Source organism: Felis catus, chromosome C1 (assembly GCF_018350175.1).
Source record: "Felis catus isolate Fca126 chromosome C1, F.catus_Fca126_mat1.0, whole genome shotgun sequence".
NCBI classification, from domain to species: Eukaryota; Metazoa; Chordata; class Mammalia; order Carnivora; family Felidae; genus Felis; species Felis catus.
Genome location: NC_058375.1, coordinates 27,693,358 through 27,713,940, shown reverse-complemented (window position 1 = coordinate 27,713,940; position 20,583 = coordinate 27,693,358). Strand labels below are relative to the sequence as shown.

The window sequence follows — 20,583 nt, the reverse complement described above, 5'->3', positions numbered from 1 at the left end:
CTCTCGTTCTATGCCTTCTCTCAAGGAGCATGCATTGCTCCCCAGGCCCCCAGCCATGGGTTCTGTCACCACATCACAAATGCTGGATGCTCCTAAGCTGCCTAAGGCTCTGCACCAAGTAAATGCCAAGAGGCATTTTAAGCAACCAAAGCAAGGCAGTGATTGGGGTTGGAGCTGGGGGAGATGGTTTGAGCTTCCCTGGAACATTCCTGCAAGCTCTTAGGGGTGGGGGAGCATGAGAACTGGCTCCGAATCCCAAGGACCAAGTTTCAACATTTGATACAAATTATGAATGAAATTATGAACCTTTGATCCTGAGGGTGGGGCCAGTGCCAGGCCCGCTGCTGAAGGCACAACTGGAGGTGCTGTCCTGGACTGAAAGCACCTGCCCGCAGCTTCCCATGCTGAGCACTAGGCATCGGTCCCTGGCTCTAGGGATGGGGCAGCAAACCTGAAACAATCCAAGTCCTGGGAAGTCCTGTGGTTTGCCCCTGCCTGGCAGGACACAATCTTGGCTGAAAGCAGACCTGCCCATCAGTCCTCAAACCTCAGGTTAGCTGCAAAGCTGGGCATGCTTCTCTCTCCCCTGAGGCTAGGATAATCTGAAAATATCCCAGAAGTTTAAGGGGAGAGGTCTTCTCCCTTTTAAAATTTTCCTTTCCTCAAAATGGTATAAGAACCATCTTTCAAGCCAAGGCCTTTGACTGGGGCCCAAGATAACAGAATGAGGCACACAGCCTTCAGTCCACGCAGGGCACAGGCACGATGTACCCTCCTCACCCCATGGTTGGCAATCCGGTGAGAGAGACTGCCCTCTGCATCCTCCTACAGGGGTCCTGTTCTTGGGTCCTACTTGGGAAGCAACCTATGAAGAAGTCAGGCTTTGAAACCAGGGACATCTGGCTTGTCTCGCCCACTGCCTGGGCCACTTTGAGTGACCAAAGGACAAAATCATGCTCACTTTGCCCTTCCTGGATGAACCAGCTGTGCAGACAATTGGAAGAACTGGAGGAATCTGCCTGACATCTCGGCAGCCTTGTGTTCCTACCTCCTGGCAGAGCCGATAAAGAGGCACCAGGCTTGAGAAGGTCAAGGGTGGGGTGAAGTGGACAGAATCCAGGGCACAGGAGAGATTTAGGAACCAGTGGTAGGATTTACCAACAATTTTATTGCTGGGAGTTCTGCTGGAAGCTGTTAATAAGCTCCATGACAGTCAAGGGCCAGGTATGTATCTAGATCAGCTAGATGCAAGTGCTGGTTTCCCTGATCCATGTAAACTTACTGCCCAGGGGCTCTGTCCAAAGACATGCTCTCTGGCAAACTGGCTAAATCCCAACAAGGGGAAATGATGCTACTGCTGATCACTTCTGCCCCCCACCCAACCCCATGTGTTAGATAATAAAGGAAAATGCCACAAATGCCCTTCCAAGATCAAAGCTGTCCAGATCCCTCCCGTGTGCCCGAGGAGCCGGGCTTGCCCAACGCTCTGCAGTGAGCTGGAAACCGAGCATCATGGAGGCATCAGCCCTCCACACTCACTGTCCAATGACCTCCCCCAGAGACCCCGCCCCAGAGGTATGCTCCACCCACACTGCAGGATGACGGAGGCAGCGACCTATGCTGCAGTAAGCCTCTGGGTTTCCAATCTGAGCTGTAGTTGGTCCTGCTGGACACAGTGGAGCCCCAGCAGCTGTGGCCCTCACAGACTCTTCTGGAAGAGCCGGTGCAGGCTCTGGGCCAGGACGTCTGTCTCCTCGTAGCCCTCACAGCTTTGCTGCCAGCTCTCTGGCACCTGTTCCATCCCATAGTAGGCACCAGCAATGGCCCCGGCCATAGTGGCAATGGTGTCTGTGTCCCCCCCCAGTGAGATGGAGTAGATAAGAGTCCTTTGGAGACTGTTGAAGGCAGAGGGAATCTCAGGGTCAGGCTCCATGCAGCGCAGGAAGCAGTAGATGGCGGTGGGCACAGATTCAAAGGCAGCAATGCCATTCCCTGTAGGGAAGCCAACGTATGGGGACACAGCACTCACCCACTCTCTATGTCCCCAGGCTTCTTCTGGCCACTCACCCCAAGCCAATACTCTCAGCTTCAAGCTGGGCCATAATTCAGACCACGGGTTCTAGAATTAGACTACCCAGGTCCAAATCCTGGCTCTCTCTATTAGCCATGGATCAGAAAAGTTCTTTAATGGCTAAGATTCCTGTTTTTGGGATTCGACATCTCGGGCAGAGAGGGAATGAAGTCAGAGACTTTCACAGGGCTAGTGTGGGGGTGAAATGGGCCACAGGTAAAGTCTTCTGCAAGGTGCCCAGAACACAGGACAAGTGCCGTGTAAATAAGCATCAGTTGTCAACACCAACTGTCCAAACCAGCAGCCACCTGCCATTTCTGGGGACATTTATCTGTAAGGCTGAAGGTGCTGCAGCCCTAGAGGAGTCACAGAGCAAGAAGGTGCTGTGCTTACAACCCTGCACAGGGACTGCACAGAGCTGGCTCTGCTGTCACAGCAGCCCCAGGCAAAAACACAAAAGCAGGCATGCCTCCAGGTTCCCGTCCTGTCCCCATGCCCAGGCCTAGCCCTGAGGGTGACGGCTGTGTGTGTGTGTGTGGGGGGTCTACCCACCTAGCTCAGACACCACCTCCTCTCTGGTCACTGAGTCCTGCTCTAGAAGGGCTCCAATCTTCTTCAGTCGGCTGGAGTAGGGACGGTCCTCCATGCCCAACCTGTGGGTCAGGGGTGAGATTTCAGGGAGGCCGGAGCCAGCACGGTAGAGATGGAAGGCAGGGGAAGGGGTGTGGGAGGGCAAGGCGGGAGTGATCAGGCTGACACCCAGCACAGACGTCCTGACAAGAAGTGGGAGAGGGCTAGAAGTGAGTTGCTTTTTTAATTCCCTGGTACCCTAAGGGCCTCAAAGCAGAGTCAAGGCAAATGGGCTCTTCCCATCCCTCCTAAGAGTCTGCAATTCAAGAAGGGAGGTTTCAGGGGCGCCTGGGTTAAGCATCCTTTTTTTTTTTATGTTTATTTAGAAAGACAGAGAGAGAGAAGGTGGAGGAAGGGCAGAGAGAGAGAGAGAGAGAGAGAGAGAGAGAGAGAGAGAGAGAGAGGATCGAAGTGGGCTCTGCACTGACAGCAGTGAGCTCAATGTGGGGCTCAAACTCATGAACCTTAAGGTTATGACCTGAGCTGAAGTGGGATGCTTAACTGAACCACCCAGCGCCTGCCCCCCCCCACTTTTTTAAAAATATGTGAGGTTTTTTTTTTCTCAATGTTTATTTATTTTTAGAGAGAGAAAGAGAGCAAGAGAGCATGAGCAGGGAGGGGCAGAGACAGAGGGAGAGAGAGAATCCCAAGCAGGCCCCACGATATCAGCACAGAGCCCACCATGGGGCTCAATCTCAAAAACCATGAGGTCATGACCTGAGCCAAAATTAAGAGTTGGATGCTTAACAGACTGAGACACCCAGGCGCCCCAGCACCTAACTCTTAATTTTGACTCAGGTCATGATCTCACGATTCATGAGATCAAGCCCTGTGTTGGGCTCTGCACTGACAGCTCAGAACCTTCTTGGGATTCTCTCTCTCTCTCCCTTTCTCTTCTGCTCACACACACGAATGCACTCTCTCTCAAAATAAATAAATTAACTTAAAATTGTGGCCAGGCCAGAGGACCCCGCAATGCATGCATACCCATAAGCATCCTTCCAGCCTGTCTCCATCCCACATACTCACTCCCTGGCATCCGAGACAGACTGGGCGTCACTCTCCAGCTCTTCCATGTGGCCCAGGAGTTGTTGGAGGAAATGCTCACTGGATGACTCCCCCTGCAAAGCCAGGTGCACGGCCAGGGCCTGCAGGATGGCGCCATTGTAACCCAGGGAGGAGGCGTGTGTCAGCTGGGCTGAGAGCCGGGCAAACTAGGGCAGAGGCAGCAGAGGCAGAAGACTTGCTGTCACAGAACCCAACCTGCAGAGAAGAGGGAGGGAGGGGAAAGCCCAGCAACCAGCCCACCTGGATTACCTTCTGCACGTCCTGGACACTGCTATAGGCCAGCGAGATGCCGGCCACCCGCATGGCACCCCCATTGCCATAGGAGCCTTTCCCATTAAACTGGGCCCGGGCAGGCTCAAAGACATCACGGCACTTGGGGCTCAGGAGCTTCTTGAAGACAGTGACTACTCCAGCACCGTAACCCCGATCAGGGTCTTTCTTGTACTCCTGAGCAAATCTAGGGGAGAGAATGGAGACAGGATGAGGGTTGAAAAGATGCCTGTCAGGGCTGGGAGAGAACGCTGGCTGCTGGGAAAAGAGGATGGCTTAGGGACCAAAGGAGCCTGTCCCAGCAGGGCTGTCACCTCTGGCTTGGGAAGCCACAGCATTACTGTGTCCCGCTGAGGGTGGGGGTCCCAGCATGCACCAACATCATCACTCTGGCCAAGAAGCGCAGTTATTGGCCAAGAAGCGCAGTTATTCTGCCCACCTGCTTTGCCTCACCCCAGGCCCGTCCCCCTCACCTGTGAGCCATGTCCACCTCGTCGAAGGCCTCCTTGGCCAGCAGGGACTGCACCAGGGCCCTGGCCATGGCTGTGTCATCTGTGTAGTACAATGCTTCTGCAGGGACAGGGTGGGAGTGGGGGTGAGATCACACTGCAGGGCTTGAAGGTGGTGGCTTTGGCCTCCTGCCCCCCTCCTTTATTTAAAAAAAAATTTTTTTTTTAAATTTTTTTTTTCAAGGTTTTTATTTATTTTTGGGACAGAGAGAGACAGAACATGAACGGGGGAGGGGCAGAGAGAGAGGGAGACACAGAATCAGAAGCAGGCTCCAGGCTCTGAGCCATCAGCCCAGAGCCCGACGCGGGGCTCAAACTCACGGACCGCGAGATTGTGACCTGGCTGAAGTCGGACGCTTAACCGACTGCGCCACCCAGGCGCCCCCCCAAAATTTTTTTTTTTAATGTTTATTTTTGAGACAGAGAGAGACAGAGCGTGAGCATGGTAGAGGCAGAGAGAGAAAGAGACACAGAATCTGAAACAGGCTCCAGGCTCTGAGCCGTCAGCACAGAGCCCGATGTGGGGCTCGAACACACAAACTGTGAGATCATGACATGAGCTGAAGTCTGACACTTAACTGAGCCACCCAGGCGCCATTGTTTTTTTAAAGTAACCTCTACATCCAATGTGGGGCTCAAACTCATGACCCTAAGATCAAGAGTCACATGCTCTACTGATTGAGCCAGGCGCCCCTGGCCTCCCACTGTTATTTGCCAGTTCTAGAATGCCTTAAGTCAGTCTCTCACTCCCAGCCAGTTTCCTGGGCTGCAGGCCTTGGGATTTTCAGCAATTCTTTATTCTGAGTCAGTTATGACCTGCTGACTTCCGAAGGAAAATCTGTTCCCTTCTGCCTGCCCTGACTGTAGCTCTCCTGCACCACCACCCCCACCCTCCAACCCAGCCTATATGTGCAGCAGAAAATTCTTCCTAAAAGCAGACTATCACTTTCCTCAACTCACTCTCCTGCTCCTAACGGCTGTCTGTTGCTTTCAGGATCAGGCCATATTCACTGCCCTGGCATCTGAAGCCCTTCGTTGTAGGCCCCTTCCCTCGTCTCTCTTACATCCCACTGCTCCCCGAAACTTGGAGCCTGGGTCGACCCTCCCTCCACCTGCCCCGCTTCTCCTCGGTGCCTGGGAGTACGGCTCTGGCACTTCTGACTCAGCAACACTGGTTATATGATGTCTCAAGTGGGCTGTGAGCCAGCAAGACTGGGACTTGGTTTTACTGCAGGAGGAGAGGGCTACAGAGAAGGAAGCATACTCCCTGTGAGCCCCCAGTCCCACTCCACTCTGTGTATTGCAAGCCCCCCCACCCCTTTCTCCCTTTCACTCTTTTTTTTTTTAATTTTTTTTTCAACGTTTATTTATTTTTGGGGGGACAGAGAGAGACAGAGCATGAACGGGCGAGGGGCAGAGAGAGAGGGAGACACAGAATCGGAAACAGGCTCCAGGCTCCGAGCCATCAGCCCAGAGCCTGACGCGGGGCTCGAACTCCCGGACCGCGACCGCGAGATCGTGACCTGGCTGAAGTCGGACGCTTAACCGCTTAACCGACTGAGCCACCCAGGCGCCCCTCCCTTTCACTCTTAAGGAGGCTCCCATCCTGGCTTCACCAGGAAGAGGAGTCAACAGCCCTCTTAGCCACAGCCATACTCTTTTGTTACCCCTTGACCAAGTGAGTCCCTCTTCTAGTCCATCCAGCCCAGCCCCTCAGGGGACGTGTTCTTCCTCTTCTCTCCTGCCCCCTCAACCCCTCCCTGTGTGGTAGAGCAACACCCATTCTCCCTTTGTGTGGTTCCTGTGCCCAGCCTGTCCCCAGGGAGCCACTTCTCTACCATCTTCAGCCCATGTGGTTAGGGCGTAAGGTTCACATCACCAACAGCCTCCTCAAATAGCACACCCTACTACTCCTTTGTTCAGGGATGGATAGATGGCCAAGCCAGGCCGAGGAGACGCAATCTGGGATTTCTGCCGGGGCTGCTGCAGACAGACTTCCTCTGCTGGAACTGCTGAGGTCACCCCACGGGGAGGGTCTGCCAGAGCGAGTGAAGCCAACCCGGAAGAATGTGGATCTGAATAAGGAGAGGAGCTGGGTCTTGATGTGACTTGAGCCCCTGGATTTCAGCGCCGCACGAAACCAGACCTACCTCTGGACTTCTCAGTTATGTCACCCAATGAATTCTCTTTCTGCTTAGGTCGTCCTGAGTTTTCTGCTACTTGTATCCAAAAGGTCCTAAAACACCTGCTAACCTAAAATGTCCCTTCATCTTAACATCAAACCAAAGATGAAATTAGAAACCATCTCTCCATCTTATCTTTGCCTCAACCATGGCTCCTGGCTCTCTTTCCCATCATACTAAACCATACTCTTTTTCCTCTTTCTACTTCCTCCTAAATCCATTGAAATCTAACTTCCAGGTTTCAACATTCTACTGAAAATGCTTTTTTTTTTTTTTTTAACGTTTATTTTTTATTTTTCAGTGAGAGAGGGAAAGAGAACAAGCAGGGGTGGGGCAGAGAAAGAGGGAGACAGAATTCAAAGCAGGCTCCAGGATCTGAGCTGTCTGCACAGAGCCCCATGCGGGCCTCAAATCCACAAACCCCGAAATCAGATGCTTAACTGACTGATCCACCCAGGCTCCCCATCGACTGAAAATGCTTTTCGAAACCAGACTTGAACCTCTCTGTAGCATGACACCACTGACTAGTGTCCTCATTTTGAAATTCTCTTGGGTAGTGTCGATACCCATGCCCCCCTGCCTCATTTCCTGTCAAACCACTTCGTTCTCTAGCTCCTTTTGCTCCTTCAGCGTTCTGAGTATGGCCCCTTTTTCTTACTGTTCTACATGCTCTCCAAGAATCATCCTCCGCTTGACCTCAGACATGATGCTGGTCAGAAATCTGGATGAGGGAGGACCTGGCTGCACAAGGAGAGCAGTGGAGGGGAGACAGGCTTTATACATACAGCACTGCAAAAGCCTGGGCTAGAGCGAGCTGGGGTGAGAGGAGCCGAGGGCAGAAGGCCAAGGGTGGTAGAAAGTGAAACTGGACAGTCGGGGGAGGGCCGGCCAGGTAGGTCACGTTAAAGAGTTTGTTTCTATTCTGAGGGTAAGGGAAAATCACTGCAGTGCTTCCTGCGGTGGAGGCCCCCGTAACATCCGTTTCCGAGAAGGGTTCTCCCTGATGCGTGGAGAATGTGATTCGGGAGAACTGGGTAGAAGGAGCAAAAACGGCAGCGGCGTATACACTCCAGGCGCAATGCAGAAGAATGACACCGGGGTTTCAGGATTGCGCGGCTGATTGGATGGTGTTGCCAGGCCGCGAGCTGGGGCGAGACGCGCGAAGCCGGGGCTCGAATTCCGACGCGCTGAGTCCGAGCTGCCTGCGGCTCATCCAGACCCGGCCCCCGCAGCCCCGGGCGGCCTTATCTCCGATGTCAGTCCCTCCCGCCCCGAGGCCCCCGCGGACCCCCGGCCTCCGCGTCCTCACGTGCACCCGGCCCCGCCCACCTGTCCGCGCGCTCCCCGGCGAGCCCGGGTCCGGCTCCAGGCTCTGGACGTGACGCAGGACTGACGTCAGGGTGACGGTATCGTGCGCCTCGTAGAAGGAGCCCACGCAGTCCCCGAGCAGCGCGCCGGCTAGGCAGCCTCGGAAGCGAGAGAGGGAGCGGGCCGCCCCAGCGCCCGCGCAGCCCGCCGCCGTCATCGCCGCCGCCGTCGCCGCCACCGCCATCCGCGCGGAGCAGTCGCCACTTCCGGTACGGCCGGCGCGCGCCCCAGAGCAACGCTTCCCGCCATCCCCACAGTGCCGCCCAGCGGCCCGGAGCCTCGGCGTCTCTCCGCGCCCACAGCGCCGCCCAGCGGCCCGGAGACGCAGCTCCGGAGTCCGGCATCACTGGTTTGGGCCTGGCCTCCGCTTTTAGCTCCATAATCCCGTAAACGTCACAGACGGGCGGGACGGCCACTAAAGGGTCCCTGAGGGGAGGGCCCTGAGCCAGACCAGCGGACCACAGCAGCCCTTGAGGCCACTGTCTCCACCCCTCACCTCCCCACCCCGCTCCCGTGGCCTGCTTTTAGGAAGCCTCGCTCTGGGCCCCAGCAATCCCAGCCCTCCCCAGGGCTGTCCCAGCTCTTGGCTCCATCAGGCCTGCCCTCCACCTCACCCCCACCCCACCCTGGGCCTCTCCTGGGTATCAGGAGGGCAGGCAAGGGTCCAGCTGGAGCAAAGCTGGTGAGCGGTCACGCTGCTAGAGCCCAGGGGATGCTGGCCTAGTCCAGAGAGGACTTCCCTGAGGAGGGAGGAGGGAAGGAATCAGATTGAGAACAAGGAGCTGGGGGGGGGGGGCGGGATGATGTTCCTCAGCTTTGCTCTTCCACACACAGGACGGCCAGGAAGCCTCTCACTCCCTGCTGGCTGCAACACCAGAAAACCATCTGGACTGAGAACCACCACGTTTATTAGATTCATTCTCTCCACGCCCTCCGCCCCCACCTTCCATCTCCCATCTGACCCTCCCCTCATCCCTCAGCCACCTAACACTACACCAGCTCCAGCTGGCAGCTTTTGAGTGGACTCAGGGTGCGGTTTGTGGTACGGCTGAAGGTGTCCACCTCCGGCACAAACTTCTCAGCAGGCACAGTCAGCTTCCGACGGGTGTCCATGCACTTGGTGTCCAACAGCATAGAGTTGGCCTTGCAGGCGATGTCAGCCTGCAGCCTGGCCAGGTGCTTGTAGAGAGCATCCAGAGCATCCCTAGGGAGGAGGCACAAACAACCCCTCACTCCTGCATGATCCTGGGAGGCCGGGGCAGAGCTCTCTGGCCTTCAGTCAGGAAGACATCGAGGAAGCCAGAAGGCAGCAAAAGGCCCTGTGGGTGGGCGGTGTCTCCCTCCCCCTGCTGCCCACTCCCCAAACTTACTGTGCTTGTGCCAGCTTCTGCTTCAGGGCAGCAATGGTTGCCTCTAATTGGTGAACCTCGTCAGTGAGGCCATGCTGTGCCTAGAGGCAGGGGAGTGGGTTGGGAGGCCCAGATCAGTGTACTCTCCTTGAGTTTGGGTACTGCCCTCCACCAGCACCCCTGCTCCGCCAGAAACATGTGCTGGGGGGTGATCCTGAGGAAGCCTTAGCAGGGACCCCGTGCCCCACTGGGGAGCCCTCGCACCTGGTCCCGGCAGAGTTCCACATTGGGACGGTAAGTTCTGGACTCCAGTCGGGTATGGCAGAGCTTCAGGTTCTGTAGCTTTCTGCGCAGATCCTCCTCTAGGTGCCGGATGTCCTCCTGCAGCTCGGCGATCTCCTCCAAGGTCTGCAGGGACAGAGTGACCGGTCTCCACCAGCTGAACCCACCATGGTGCACCCTGTCCTGGGCTTCCTGTGGGCTCTCATCCCACAGCAGGACATCCGGGCCCCAGGGACTCAACAGAGAAGGCTCACATTCGTCTCCTGCCACCTGAGCTCACTGTATACTTTCTCCATCTCCCGCAGCCGCTTCCTGAAGGCAAATTCTGTTGCAACCCTCTGGGCTTCAAGTTCATTGTTGGTCTGAAGGACAGGGGAGGCAGGGCAAGGGGAGGGTGTAAGCTCATGGCCATTGAGGAAGTTGCTCAGCTGAGGTGATGGCATGCCACATGGCCAACAGGAACAACTGGCCCACCAACTAGCTGTGGGAGAACAGGGTGTGGGGAGTGGCCAGGCACCTCGGCAATAGTTAGGGCGATGGCCTCCCTCAGCTCTACTGCTCCTTTCATCTCAGCCTCTGCCCGGTCCTTGTTGAACTGGCTGAAGTCATCCCACTGCTGCAGGCTGGAGGCGCTGTGGGTGGCAGGAGACACTGGGGTCATACGAGTATGGCCTGTGAGGTGGGGAGGAGAAACTGGGTGAAACACTTCTTACCCATTGGGAACACGCGTGGGATTAACCTTCAGAGAGATGTTTGGGGACTTGAGGTTGAGAGAGAGGCAGCCTCTGTCGATGTCCAATGTCTCCATTTTGTCCCGATGGTCAGAGTTGAGCTGCTGTCGGACTTCCTGCAGGAGGCTGGGGAAGGGCCAGATTCGATCAGGAACCATCCCCCTAAGGTCCCAGAACATAGCCCCCATTGTACTGAAGGGACATGAGGGCTGGGCCAGCTGGGCTGACAGTGGAGCTGCTGCAGCAGAGACATAGACCAGCACAGCTGGAGGGGCTCTCTAGGGACAAAAATGGTGACACCCACATGCTTGCACACACTCACGGGGACACATGTATGTAGCTACACCCACTGAGGCTCACACACCCACTGAGGCTCACAAGAAGGTACTTGGGGGTGGTGGAAAATAGGCTTCATCTCTCATGCTCCCAATTAGTTGGCAATGGCTGCCTAAAGCCGGGTCACGGGAAGCATTCTGAGACCGTGTCTCAGGTGGTGGAAGGAGTGCTAAAATCAGCGAGTGGTTTCTGCTGGGGGCACAGCAGGGGCAGGAGGCAGCCTGAGAGCCAGTTGCTCACTACCCACAATACATGTTTCACACGTAAGACACACAGCCTTCAAGTGCAGGGGAACATGGGAATGATACAGCTCCCTTACCAGAGCTTCTGGAAGGCCTGGCTAATCTTTTGTTGCAAGGCCTTCTTGGTGGCATCAATGACCTCCACCTCTTTGTGCAGCTCTTCCTCCACAGGATCCTTCACCACATCAATGTCACGCCGACTGTCCCGCAGGGTCAGGCACTCAATTGCCACATCCAGAGGCAGGTTCTTGGCCTGCAGGTTTTGCTCTGTTGATTCTTTCATCTAGAAGGGAGAGGGCACAGGACGCTAGTGGGGCCATCCACTGGGAAGCAGCACTCATCCCCACTTTAGCAGAGGGGCCAGTGGGTGACTCAGATGGACATGCTGCCCAATACTCCCATAACTTTGGGTGCATGGATCCCAAAGTGAGGAGGGTGGGGAGGTCTTTGCAGCAGGGTCCCTGGCTCCCTGCCTGTGTTAGGGCGTCAATCTCAGCATCTAAATCTGTCAGACACTTGTCCAGCGTCTCCTTCCAACGGTTGACCGTATCAATCCTCTCTGCCAGTCGAGTCCTATTGTCATGTTCATCCCAAATGGTCTGGAAGAGACAAAGATAAAGAGGGTGTGGGATTGGGGCTCTCCCCATTGCCCATCCAACTAGGCTCTGGCCTCCAACCTGGTTGTTGGTCTCATTGCGGAGGACCCGGGCCTCTTGGCGGATCTGGTGCGAAGCATCTCGCTGCCGCTCAGCATTGGTGGACAACAGGCGGCTGTTGGTGTGCCAGTCCGGCAACTGGAAGCGTTGACTGGGCTTGACGCTTAGCGTGGCCATGGTGCTGGGATTGAAGGGTCAGAACACCCCAGGACTGTTCCAATCACCCACCTCTGCTGGAGAGGGAAAATGAGGCTGCAGGAGACCACTCAGGGGATCCTGTTCTGGAATAAAAGCCCAAAGAACATGTTTCTGTCCTTATTGTGCCAGCCCCCTTCCTGCAGGAACCCTGCTTGGGAACAGCCTTGACTCTACTAGTTTTGTGGGAGGTATTCACCAAGTCTCCTCCCACCCATCCATCCATCCACAGGCACAAACTCCTGGACCCTGCAGGTCCTGGAAAATGGTGAAAGGGGACAATGGAATCCTTCAGGGTGTGTGTGTGTGTGTGTGTGTGTGTGTGTGTGTGTGTGTGTTGCCAAATGCTTAGTGGGGCTGGTGGAGGGAGGGCCGTTAGCAGGAAAAACAGCCCTTAATCTATTCCACCCCTACTTCCAGCAACCAAGTCGTGTGGAACTTTCTTTTGTTTTTTCGCCCCAGCTTTGGGCCAGGACCCTGAGGCTCTAAAGAGGAGAAGCCCTGTTCTCCATCCAAGGAGAGGACGACTTAGTTTTGCAGGGAACACAGGTTGGCATTAGGGAGTTGGGGCGGGCCGGGGCGGGGGGGGGTGGCTCCCTCCCCATAAGGTCGTCCCACCTCCAACCTCCGCCTTTTGTGGGAGGAGGAAGGGAGGGTGTGTGAGGGCTCGGATTGGGAGGAGCTGGGGTCTGTCTAGGTCCCAGCCCAGCCCTCCCCCCCCACCACGTCCCCCGTATGTTCACCTTTGGTTTGAATTAATACCCAGGAGCAGGCATCGAGAAAGGAGGAGGCGGGGGACAGGGAGGGAACTCGGCTTGGGTGAGAGCCCCCCCTACCCGCCCCGCTACTAGTCCTCTCACCTCCAGCCTTGTTCGCACTTCCGCCTCGCGTCCCAAGCGCCTCTGTTCGGCGCCCCCGGTTGCTAGGCACCCGCCCTCCACGCTCGCCTTACCTACACTAGCTGTTAGGTTGGCCGCCGCGGGGCGGCTCCGAGGGGCGGGAGGCTCAAGAAGTAGGACAGCGGGGCCGCAGGGCTGGGGCGGCCGGCGGGCATCGGGGGTGGGGGGTCGAGAGGAGGGCATCACGATATCCCGTTTACTCCATTTACACGTTAAACATTTATATTTTGATAAAAGTTATGCATCGACATGGTAAAAATATATATCTATTTTATATATGTCTACAGTATGTGTGTGTGTGTGTGTGTGTGTGTGTGTGTACACACACACACACACACACACATACATATACATACATACACAAACACACAATACATAAAAAAATGTAATCTCCAGCTCAGGCTCAATCCCCATCAGGTACCTTCCAGAAATATATATATATATATATATATATATATATATATATATATATATATATATATATTCAACAATATTGACCCACATTCATTTGGTCCTGTCTTGCCCAAGAAGTGCATCCATCTGCTTGATGGCAGAGATGGAATGATGCTTGTATTTGGAGAGGCCGCATCCATGGGGAGGTAACTGGGGTGTTAGAAGCAAAGCTCAAAACCCAGCCATTTTTTTCTTGCTTTAGGTCTTTTAGTTCCAGTATAGTTAACATACAGTGTTCTATTAATTTCAAGTGTACAATATAGTGATTCAATAATTCTAGAGGGGTGCCTGGTTGGCTCAGTAGGTTAAGTGCCTAACTCTTGATTTCAGCTCAAACCAAATCTCCTGGTTTGTTTCTGGGTTCAAGCCCTACATCAGGTTCTGCACTGACAGTGCAGAGCGTGCTTGGGATTCTTTCTCCCTCCCTCTCTCTGTCCCTCCCCCACTCGCTCTCTATCTCTCAAAATAATAATAATAATAACAAAAATGAAATTCTATACATTACAAAAATCCAACCTTTTTTTAAAATTTTTTTATTTTTGAGAGAGAGAGGGAGCATGCGTGTGAGTGGGGGCGGGGGGAGAGACAGAGAGACAAGGATAGAAGGTCTGAAGCAGGCTCCACGCTGACACCAGAGACCGGCATGCAGGGTTTGAACTCACCAACCATAAGATCATGACCTGAGGCAAAGTCTATTGCTTCATCGACTGAGCCACACAGGTACGTCCAAAATCCAATCATTTTTTTAAAAAGAGAAGGGAAAAAATTCAACCATGCCAGTACTGTTCCAGGCCTTGGGAAATGTTGACATTTAATGTTGATAACTAATAGGGGAGGTAGGCACTATCCCCGTTTTCAGAGGCAACTGGAGACTGGCACTGCGAAAGACAGGGATGGAAACTCAGGTTCACCTTCTCCCTGTTACAACTCTACACTGCCTCTAGTGGTAGCTCTGGAAATCGAGAGGGAGGCAAGGACGCTCTCTCTCCCCCATAGGCTGGCCTGGTCCTCTTCTGAGGACTGTGCTGAATGATCCTAGGAGGTGGGTGCTATTACCATGTTTGTCTTACAGGCGAGAAAACTGAGGCACAGAGAAGTGAGGAACGTGCCCGGGGTCACATAACATAGTGGTAAAGCCTGGATTCAAACCCAGGCAATCTGCCCCAGAGGCCAAGTTCAGGTTTGATGTTTTTATTTTGAGAGAGAGTGTGTAAGCAGAAGAGGTGCAGAGATGGGGGGGGGGGAACAGAGGATCTGAAGCAGGCTCTATGCTGACAGTAGCAAGCCTGATCCTGCGTTCAAACTCAGGTACTGCGAGGTCACAACCTGAGCCAAAGTCAGATGCTCAACCGACTGAGCCACCCTCAATTATCAAACCTGAGCTGGGGCACCAAGCTCAGGTTTGACAGATGAGGGAAAGAGAGAAGTCCCAGAAGAGTCCTCAGTTTTAACACCCCAGTGATTGGTGGGATGGTGTGATAAATACCTCCACAGAGGAAAGAGGGGAGAACCAAGGGAGCTTGAGGTAAGGGGAAGATGAGGTCGGCTTTTCGGAAGTTTGGGGTGCTTGTGGTGGATCCAGGCGCTGCCTGGCAGGCAGTTAGAAATGTGAGTCTGGAGTGCTCCAGGAAGACTGAGGCTAGAACATTTCCCAAACTTCCTGACCATGGAATATATATATTTTTCCCCACAGAGTATTTTCTAAACTCTAATATATAGCTCACAAACCAGACATGCATGGGACTTTGTGATATTGCTCTTTTACTAGGGTTAAAGAAGACAGGGAAATAAAGGTCTTGGAAAAATTAATTGCTGGAAGAAATGAAGAAATTTTAGCTTATGTTTTGAAACATTTTATAACTGAAAGCAGTAAACAAATATGGCAGAATGGTGGTGGCTTTGGCATGTATCTCTGACTATGATGGTGGCCTTGGTGTTCATGACTCATGAGGTTCCTGCACATCCTGGCCAAAGGAAGAAGGTATTAGCAGAAAAGGTCAGGCAGCTGATGGAATGGACCAAGAAAAATGGAGTGTTAAGAATGAGTGATGCCATGTTCTATCATTTTGGAATTTTTTTAACGTTTATTCATTTTTGAGAGACAGAGACACAGCGAGAGAGAGAGAGAGAGAGAGAGAGAGAGAGAGAGAGAGAGAGGGAGGGAGATTGAGAGGAAGACACAGAATCCAAAGCAGGCTCCAGGCTCTGAGCTGCTAGCACAGAGCCCAACTTGGGGCTCGAACTCACAGACTGTGAGATAATGACCTGAGCCAAAGTCAGACACTTAACCAACTGAGCCACCCAGCCGCCATCATTTTGTACTAGAAACACCAAAAACCACTGTTATTGTGATGTTTACCATTGCAGTTTAGATCATGTGTAATAAGCAAAACTGTTGAAGAATTTCAGATCTTGGCACAGTCCTGGCAGCACTCCAGTGCATTCAACAGAAAGGTTTTGTTTTGTTTTGTTTTGTTTTGTTTTTGTGATGATGGATTATGATGAAAGCCCTGAGGCCTTCCGGATGCCCCAGCTGATGTCATTTCTAAGTGTCCACTTTTCTGCTAAGAAGAAATTTACATCAGATGACATTTACCATTTGGAGGGAAGGGGTATCCCAGCTGAGCAAATGGCTGCCTGGGTTGCTGAGAGAACTAAGAAAGGCCAACATCAGAGTCAGGAAGCCCACAAATTATCACGACCCTCCAAGCAGGGGCTATTTTTGGCTCTTTTGGGGGGAATTGTGCATTTGTTGAAATGAAATAGGGAATTTATTTTTAACAAAATCTTGTGGGCAGCTTTAAGCTCTGTGTTTTGTGATCGTGATGATATCTAGTCTCAGGTGGACACATATAAACAGAGCCCCATATGCTCAAAGGGATCCTCATACAGGTCTTATACATTATATCCATGCAGTGGGTTACTCTCAGTTTCTGGCAGAAATATGCATCAGTTCCCTATTTAATATGTGCATTACCCTGGGAATGCTGCTCTTAGATAAAGCAGCCACATCACGTATGAATATTATGAAGAGGAAGAAAACGAGCTTGACTGGCACATGTCTAGTTGTGGTGTTCCTCAATTGGCTGCTATTTCTCTTCAAAGTTAAAGAACCTACGTATCCATTTCTCATGGGTTTTAAAGGATACTAGAGATACAGACAATGAAGGAAGACATTATTTTTAATGTGAAAAAAAAAACCAAACAAACCATGAAGCAGAAGACTGTTAACTTGTAACTTTTTTTTTAAAGTGATTTGAGATTTAGCCACAGGAGACATGAAGTGGCTTGGCATCAAGCCATTTTCTCTCAAAATCTGTGAAGTACTATAATATGTATATTCTCTGTACTCAATTTTCTCCTTCCAGTAAATGTCAGAGACTACCTAATTTAGTGAATTCCAGTGATTCAAATCCTCAGAGAGTACACCTTCTACCGAATCAGAACAATGTTCTAAAGTACTTTAATTTGGGTGCCTGGCTGGCTCAGTTGGTTAAGTATCCGACCTGGCTCAGGTCATGATCTCATGGTTCCTGACTTTGAACCCCGCATCCAGCTCTCTGCTGTTAGCACAGAACCTGCTTTGGGTCCTCTGTCCCCATCTCTTTCTGCCCAGCCCCTCCTGCTACTCTTGTGAGCATGCACTCTCTCTCTCAAAAATAAACTTTAAATAAAAGCATTAATGGTCAACTGAGCTTCTTTAAAAAAAATGTTTATTTCTTTTGAGAGAGAGAGCATGAGTGGGGAGGATCAGAGAGAGAGAGAGAGAGAGAGAGAGAGAGAGAGAGACAGAGACAGAGACAGAGAATCCTAACCAGGTTCTGCACTGCCAGCACAGAGCCTGACATGGGGCTTGAGCTCACCAAACTGTGAGATCATGACCTGAGCTGAAATCAAGAGTCGGACATTTCACCGACTGAGCCACCCAGGCGCCCCTGGGTGATCTTATTCTAATACGAAAAATAGCATCGGGGGGTCCCTGGGTGGCTCAGTTGGTTAAGTGTCTGACTCCTGGTTTCAGCTCAGGTCATGGTCTCACAGTTTGTGGGATCAAGCCCATGTCAGGCTCTGTGCTGTCAGCTTGGGATTCTCTCTCCCCCTCTGGCCTCTTCTGCTCACGCTCTCTCTCAAAATATACGTAAGCTTGAAAAAAATCTTGATAAGGTACCCCTATAGCTACTGAATGTAACTATATTGCCTGCACAGCCAGTTTTGTGTGTTGTTTTCCAAAGTGCAAGTATCTTTCCGTGGCAGGCGCTTCCAATGCCTACACACAAATACAGTATGACTTAGTACGCTTGCCCCAGCCATTCCTACTGAGGTATGCTACTATGCTGCTTGATCTTTGTAGACATTATAAACTACCTGAATGCTGGACCATAATTTCTCCATGATCATTAACTTCCTTTTCTCTGGAGAGATTTTACATAAATTATCTTTCCTTATTTTTTTCTTTCAAGTGGCCGTATCTGTAACAAAACAGCAGTTCCTATTTTGGTGTTCACTTGAGGTTGTTTTCTATTTAATTTAAATCTAAAAGAGGAAAATAGATGTAAAGATAATTCACAGGGTGAATGATAATTTCATTCATCTTTTCCTATTTAGTAGCATACTAAAATATCAGTTGTTGCCAATATGCAGAAAACCAAACTGAACATCTTAAAAGCTGTTCTGTTTTAGCCTTTCTTCCCCTCTTAAGCAGAAAAAACAAAGAACAAATTTGAAGACTTTTTCTTTTTCATCTTCTTTGTTGTCATACGTAGATAATCAAAGTGAAGTCCTAAGCAGCTTACCAACATGCCTGGCAAATGACAGCAAAGACTGAAGGTGTTTACTAGTGAATTAAACTCTGGAAATCGCTGTTTTAGAATGTGGCAGCTGTGGTTGCGGCAATGTTTTTCAAGCAACAACTTGGTGTTACATTAGAAGAGTTTTGCTTTAAATTGGGACTGGGTCTGGCTATGTACGGTTAAGTAACCCTCCTTCCAAGGTCTGGTGGAAGATCTTGAGGTTTTATATAAGAGTTATTTGCCAACAGAGTTGGGTATCATTGTCCCAGAGGAAATTACTTTTTTTTTTTTTTTTTTAAATGTAAGCTCTATGCCCAACGTGGGGCTTGAATCAGGAGTCACATACTCTTAACAACTGAGCCAGCCAGGGGCCCCCCCATCTTCTTCTTTTTTTTTTTTAAACATGGAGTGGGTGGAAAGAGGTGGCCTCTTTCACTTAGGTATTTCTTTGCTTGTACATTTATTACTTACTCCAGAGGGAACCGTTTGACTCCGTCCTTTTTTCCAGTTTGCTTTTTTGCTGGTCTGGCATTTGTCCTGAGATCCTCAGGGCGGAGACTTAGGTGAGGCTAATAGTTCTGCATAGCACATTAGTCAAAAATGACTACTGGTTCCACTACAGAGCTGCTGCTGATTTGCCCTGGAGGTTGAAACAGGTTTTGTTTTGTTTTTTCCTCCACTTGATTTTCTCTTCTTATCCTCAGAGCTCACTCTTCTTGCATAAGAAAAAAAAATCTCTCGGTTAAAATGAATGGAAAGTAGCTCGCCATACTCAAGGTAAAATGTTACACTTTTGTGCAGGTTTTTTCTTTCTCTTTTTTATTTTAGAGAGAGAATAAATGCTAGTGGGGGAGAGGGGCAGAGAAAAGAGAATCCCTCCCAAGCAGGTTGCACGCTCAGCACAGAGCCCGACGTGGGACCCGATCCCATGACCCTGGGATCATGACCTGAGAAATCAAGAGTCAGATGCTCAACCAACTGAGCCACTCAGGCACCCCCAGATTTCCAAATCAGTATCTAAAGGGCCTTATGTAGACAATAGTCATACTTTTTGTAATTAAAGGGTTAGATAGCACCTCCTACTAGATTTTTAAAAATACAATTCAGAAGGATACCACAGATGGCCAACTTTCATAATATAAAATCTCTATGAAAGTACAAAAATAAATTAGAAAAATTAAACTCACAAAACAAAATATATAAACATGGTCAAACAACCTTGTTGGGGTGCCTGGCTGGCTCAGTCAATGGAGCATGTGATTCTTGATCTCGGGGTTGTGAGTTCAAGTGCTATGTTGGGTACAGAGATTACTTAAAACAAAAAAAAATCTTAAAAAAATAACGACCTTAACGCTACATTTGTATAAGATACAAAGGACATTTTGAATGATGCCTGAATGATGGTGGTTACTGAAATCCTGTCTGGTGCAGCATCAGAACTATTCCTATGTTCCCAACCTGGGGTACCAACCCCCCCCCCCCCCAAAAAAAATAAAAAAATGACTCCTACGTTGTTTTCAGTCTTGGTGTTTACAAGATAATGTGCAAACTCCATTTAGCAAGATATGTTACAGTAAAGACAGAGTAAAAGTGTACATTTAGCAGTTTCAAATACTTTTGGGCTATTTCTAAACCATTTAGCAAGTCTGTTACACTTTGTTTTAGCTGAGAATCAGATGTCATATTAGGCTTCATAATCCTAAGCCTCTAATATGTCTGATTTGTTTATAATTATAGACACATTTTGAACTCAAGCATTATTCTTAGAGGAAGATCTTTTCATAGAGACAAGCACGAGAAAAGGGCTGCTGAGTAAAGGTGTTGCAATGATCTTTGTAAACCGTGGATACTGTAGAAGTAACAAAAGTGATGGAAGATAGGAATCCAATCATCTTCCTTCTACAGATAAGACTAAAGATTTCAGTCCCCCTTATGATAAAAACATCTTATAAAATATTATAAAAATGATCATGTCCTTTCCTGGCATTGACAGATTAACCTAGTTAATTTTCTGGAAGCATCTGCAAGGTATGCAAGTCTCAGCAACTATGAAGAATCTGTCAAGTGATCAGACAACGGAAACCACAAGAACTTAAAGTTCAAGAGGCACGGCCCCCCAAAAGCAAAATCACCTTGGACTCTTGGACTGCCACCTCATTTCTGCACATGCTTAAGTGTACTGCACTGAGCACCCCTTTCTATGAAGAAAGTTCAAGCCCCTGAACTCTAATATAATTGGTTATTTGTTCTGTCCAGTTCACGTCTCCCTAAACAATCATAGCAGCAGGCCGACTGAAGTGTGCTTTGAGAACCATGCCACTTTTCTATGCCTGTCTTACATTAGAGCCTCTGTGATTTTTCAGAGCATGGTCTCTGTGTCATTGCTACACATATTTCCATTTAACTGTATGCATTTGGCTATAATTACTGATTTTTAAAAAATTTCCTATACCCGTGTAGTTACTGGGCAAAATTCCCAGTAGAGTGATTCTCTTCAACTGTCAAACTTGTCTACTGACACATACAGTGTCACCTATCAGCATTTGTTAGT

General features: G+C 50.6%; 1 protein-coding gene and 1 long non-coding RNA gene across 2 annotated transcripts; one reads left to right on the top strand and one right to left on the bottom strand.

Moving 5' to 3' along the window:
- Positions 1–1,148: 1,148 nt before the first annotated feature.
- On the bottom strand, positions 1,149–8,307 carry ADPRS (ADP-ribosylserine hydrolase). The gene is made up of 6 exons (XM_023258475.2): positions 8,061–8,307; positions 4,513–4,609; positions 4,019–4,226; positions 3,731–3,915; positions 2,624–2,724; positions 1,149–1,992 (listed from the first exon to the last, which is right to left on the bottom strand). The coding sequence occupies exons 1-6, from the start codon at positions 8,281–8,283 to the stop codon at positions 1,700–1,702; spliced, it is 1,107 nt and encodes a 368-aa protein (XP_023114243.1). The 5' UTR covers positions 8,284–8,307; the 3' UTR covers positions 1,149–1,699.
- A 184-nt stretch (positions 8,308–8,491) lies between these two features.
- Positions 8,492–11,999, top strand: LOC109502229. Its single transcript, XR_002160692.3, has 2 exons — positions 8,492–8,781; positions 8,934–11,999. It is a non-coding gene; the product is annotated as an uncharacterized LOC109502229 (long non-coding RNA).
- Positions 12,000–20,583: the final 8,584 nt, after the last annotated feature.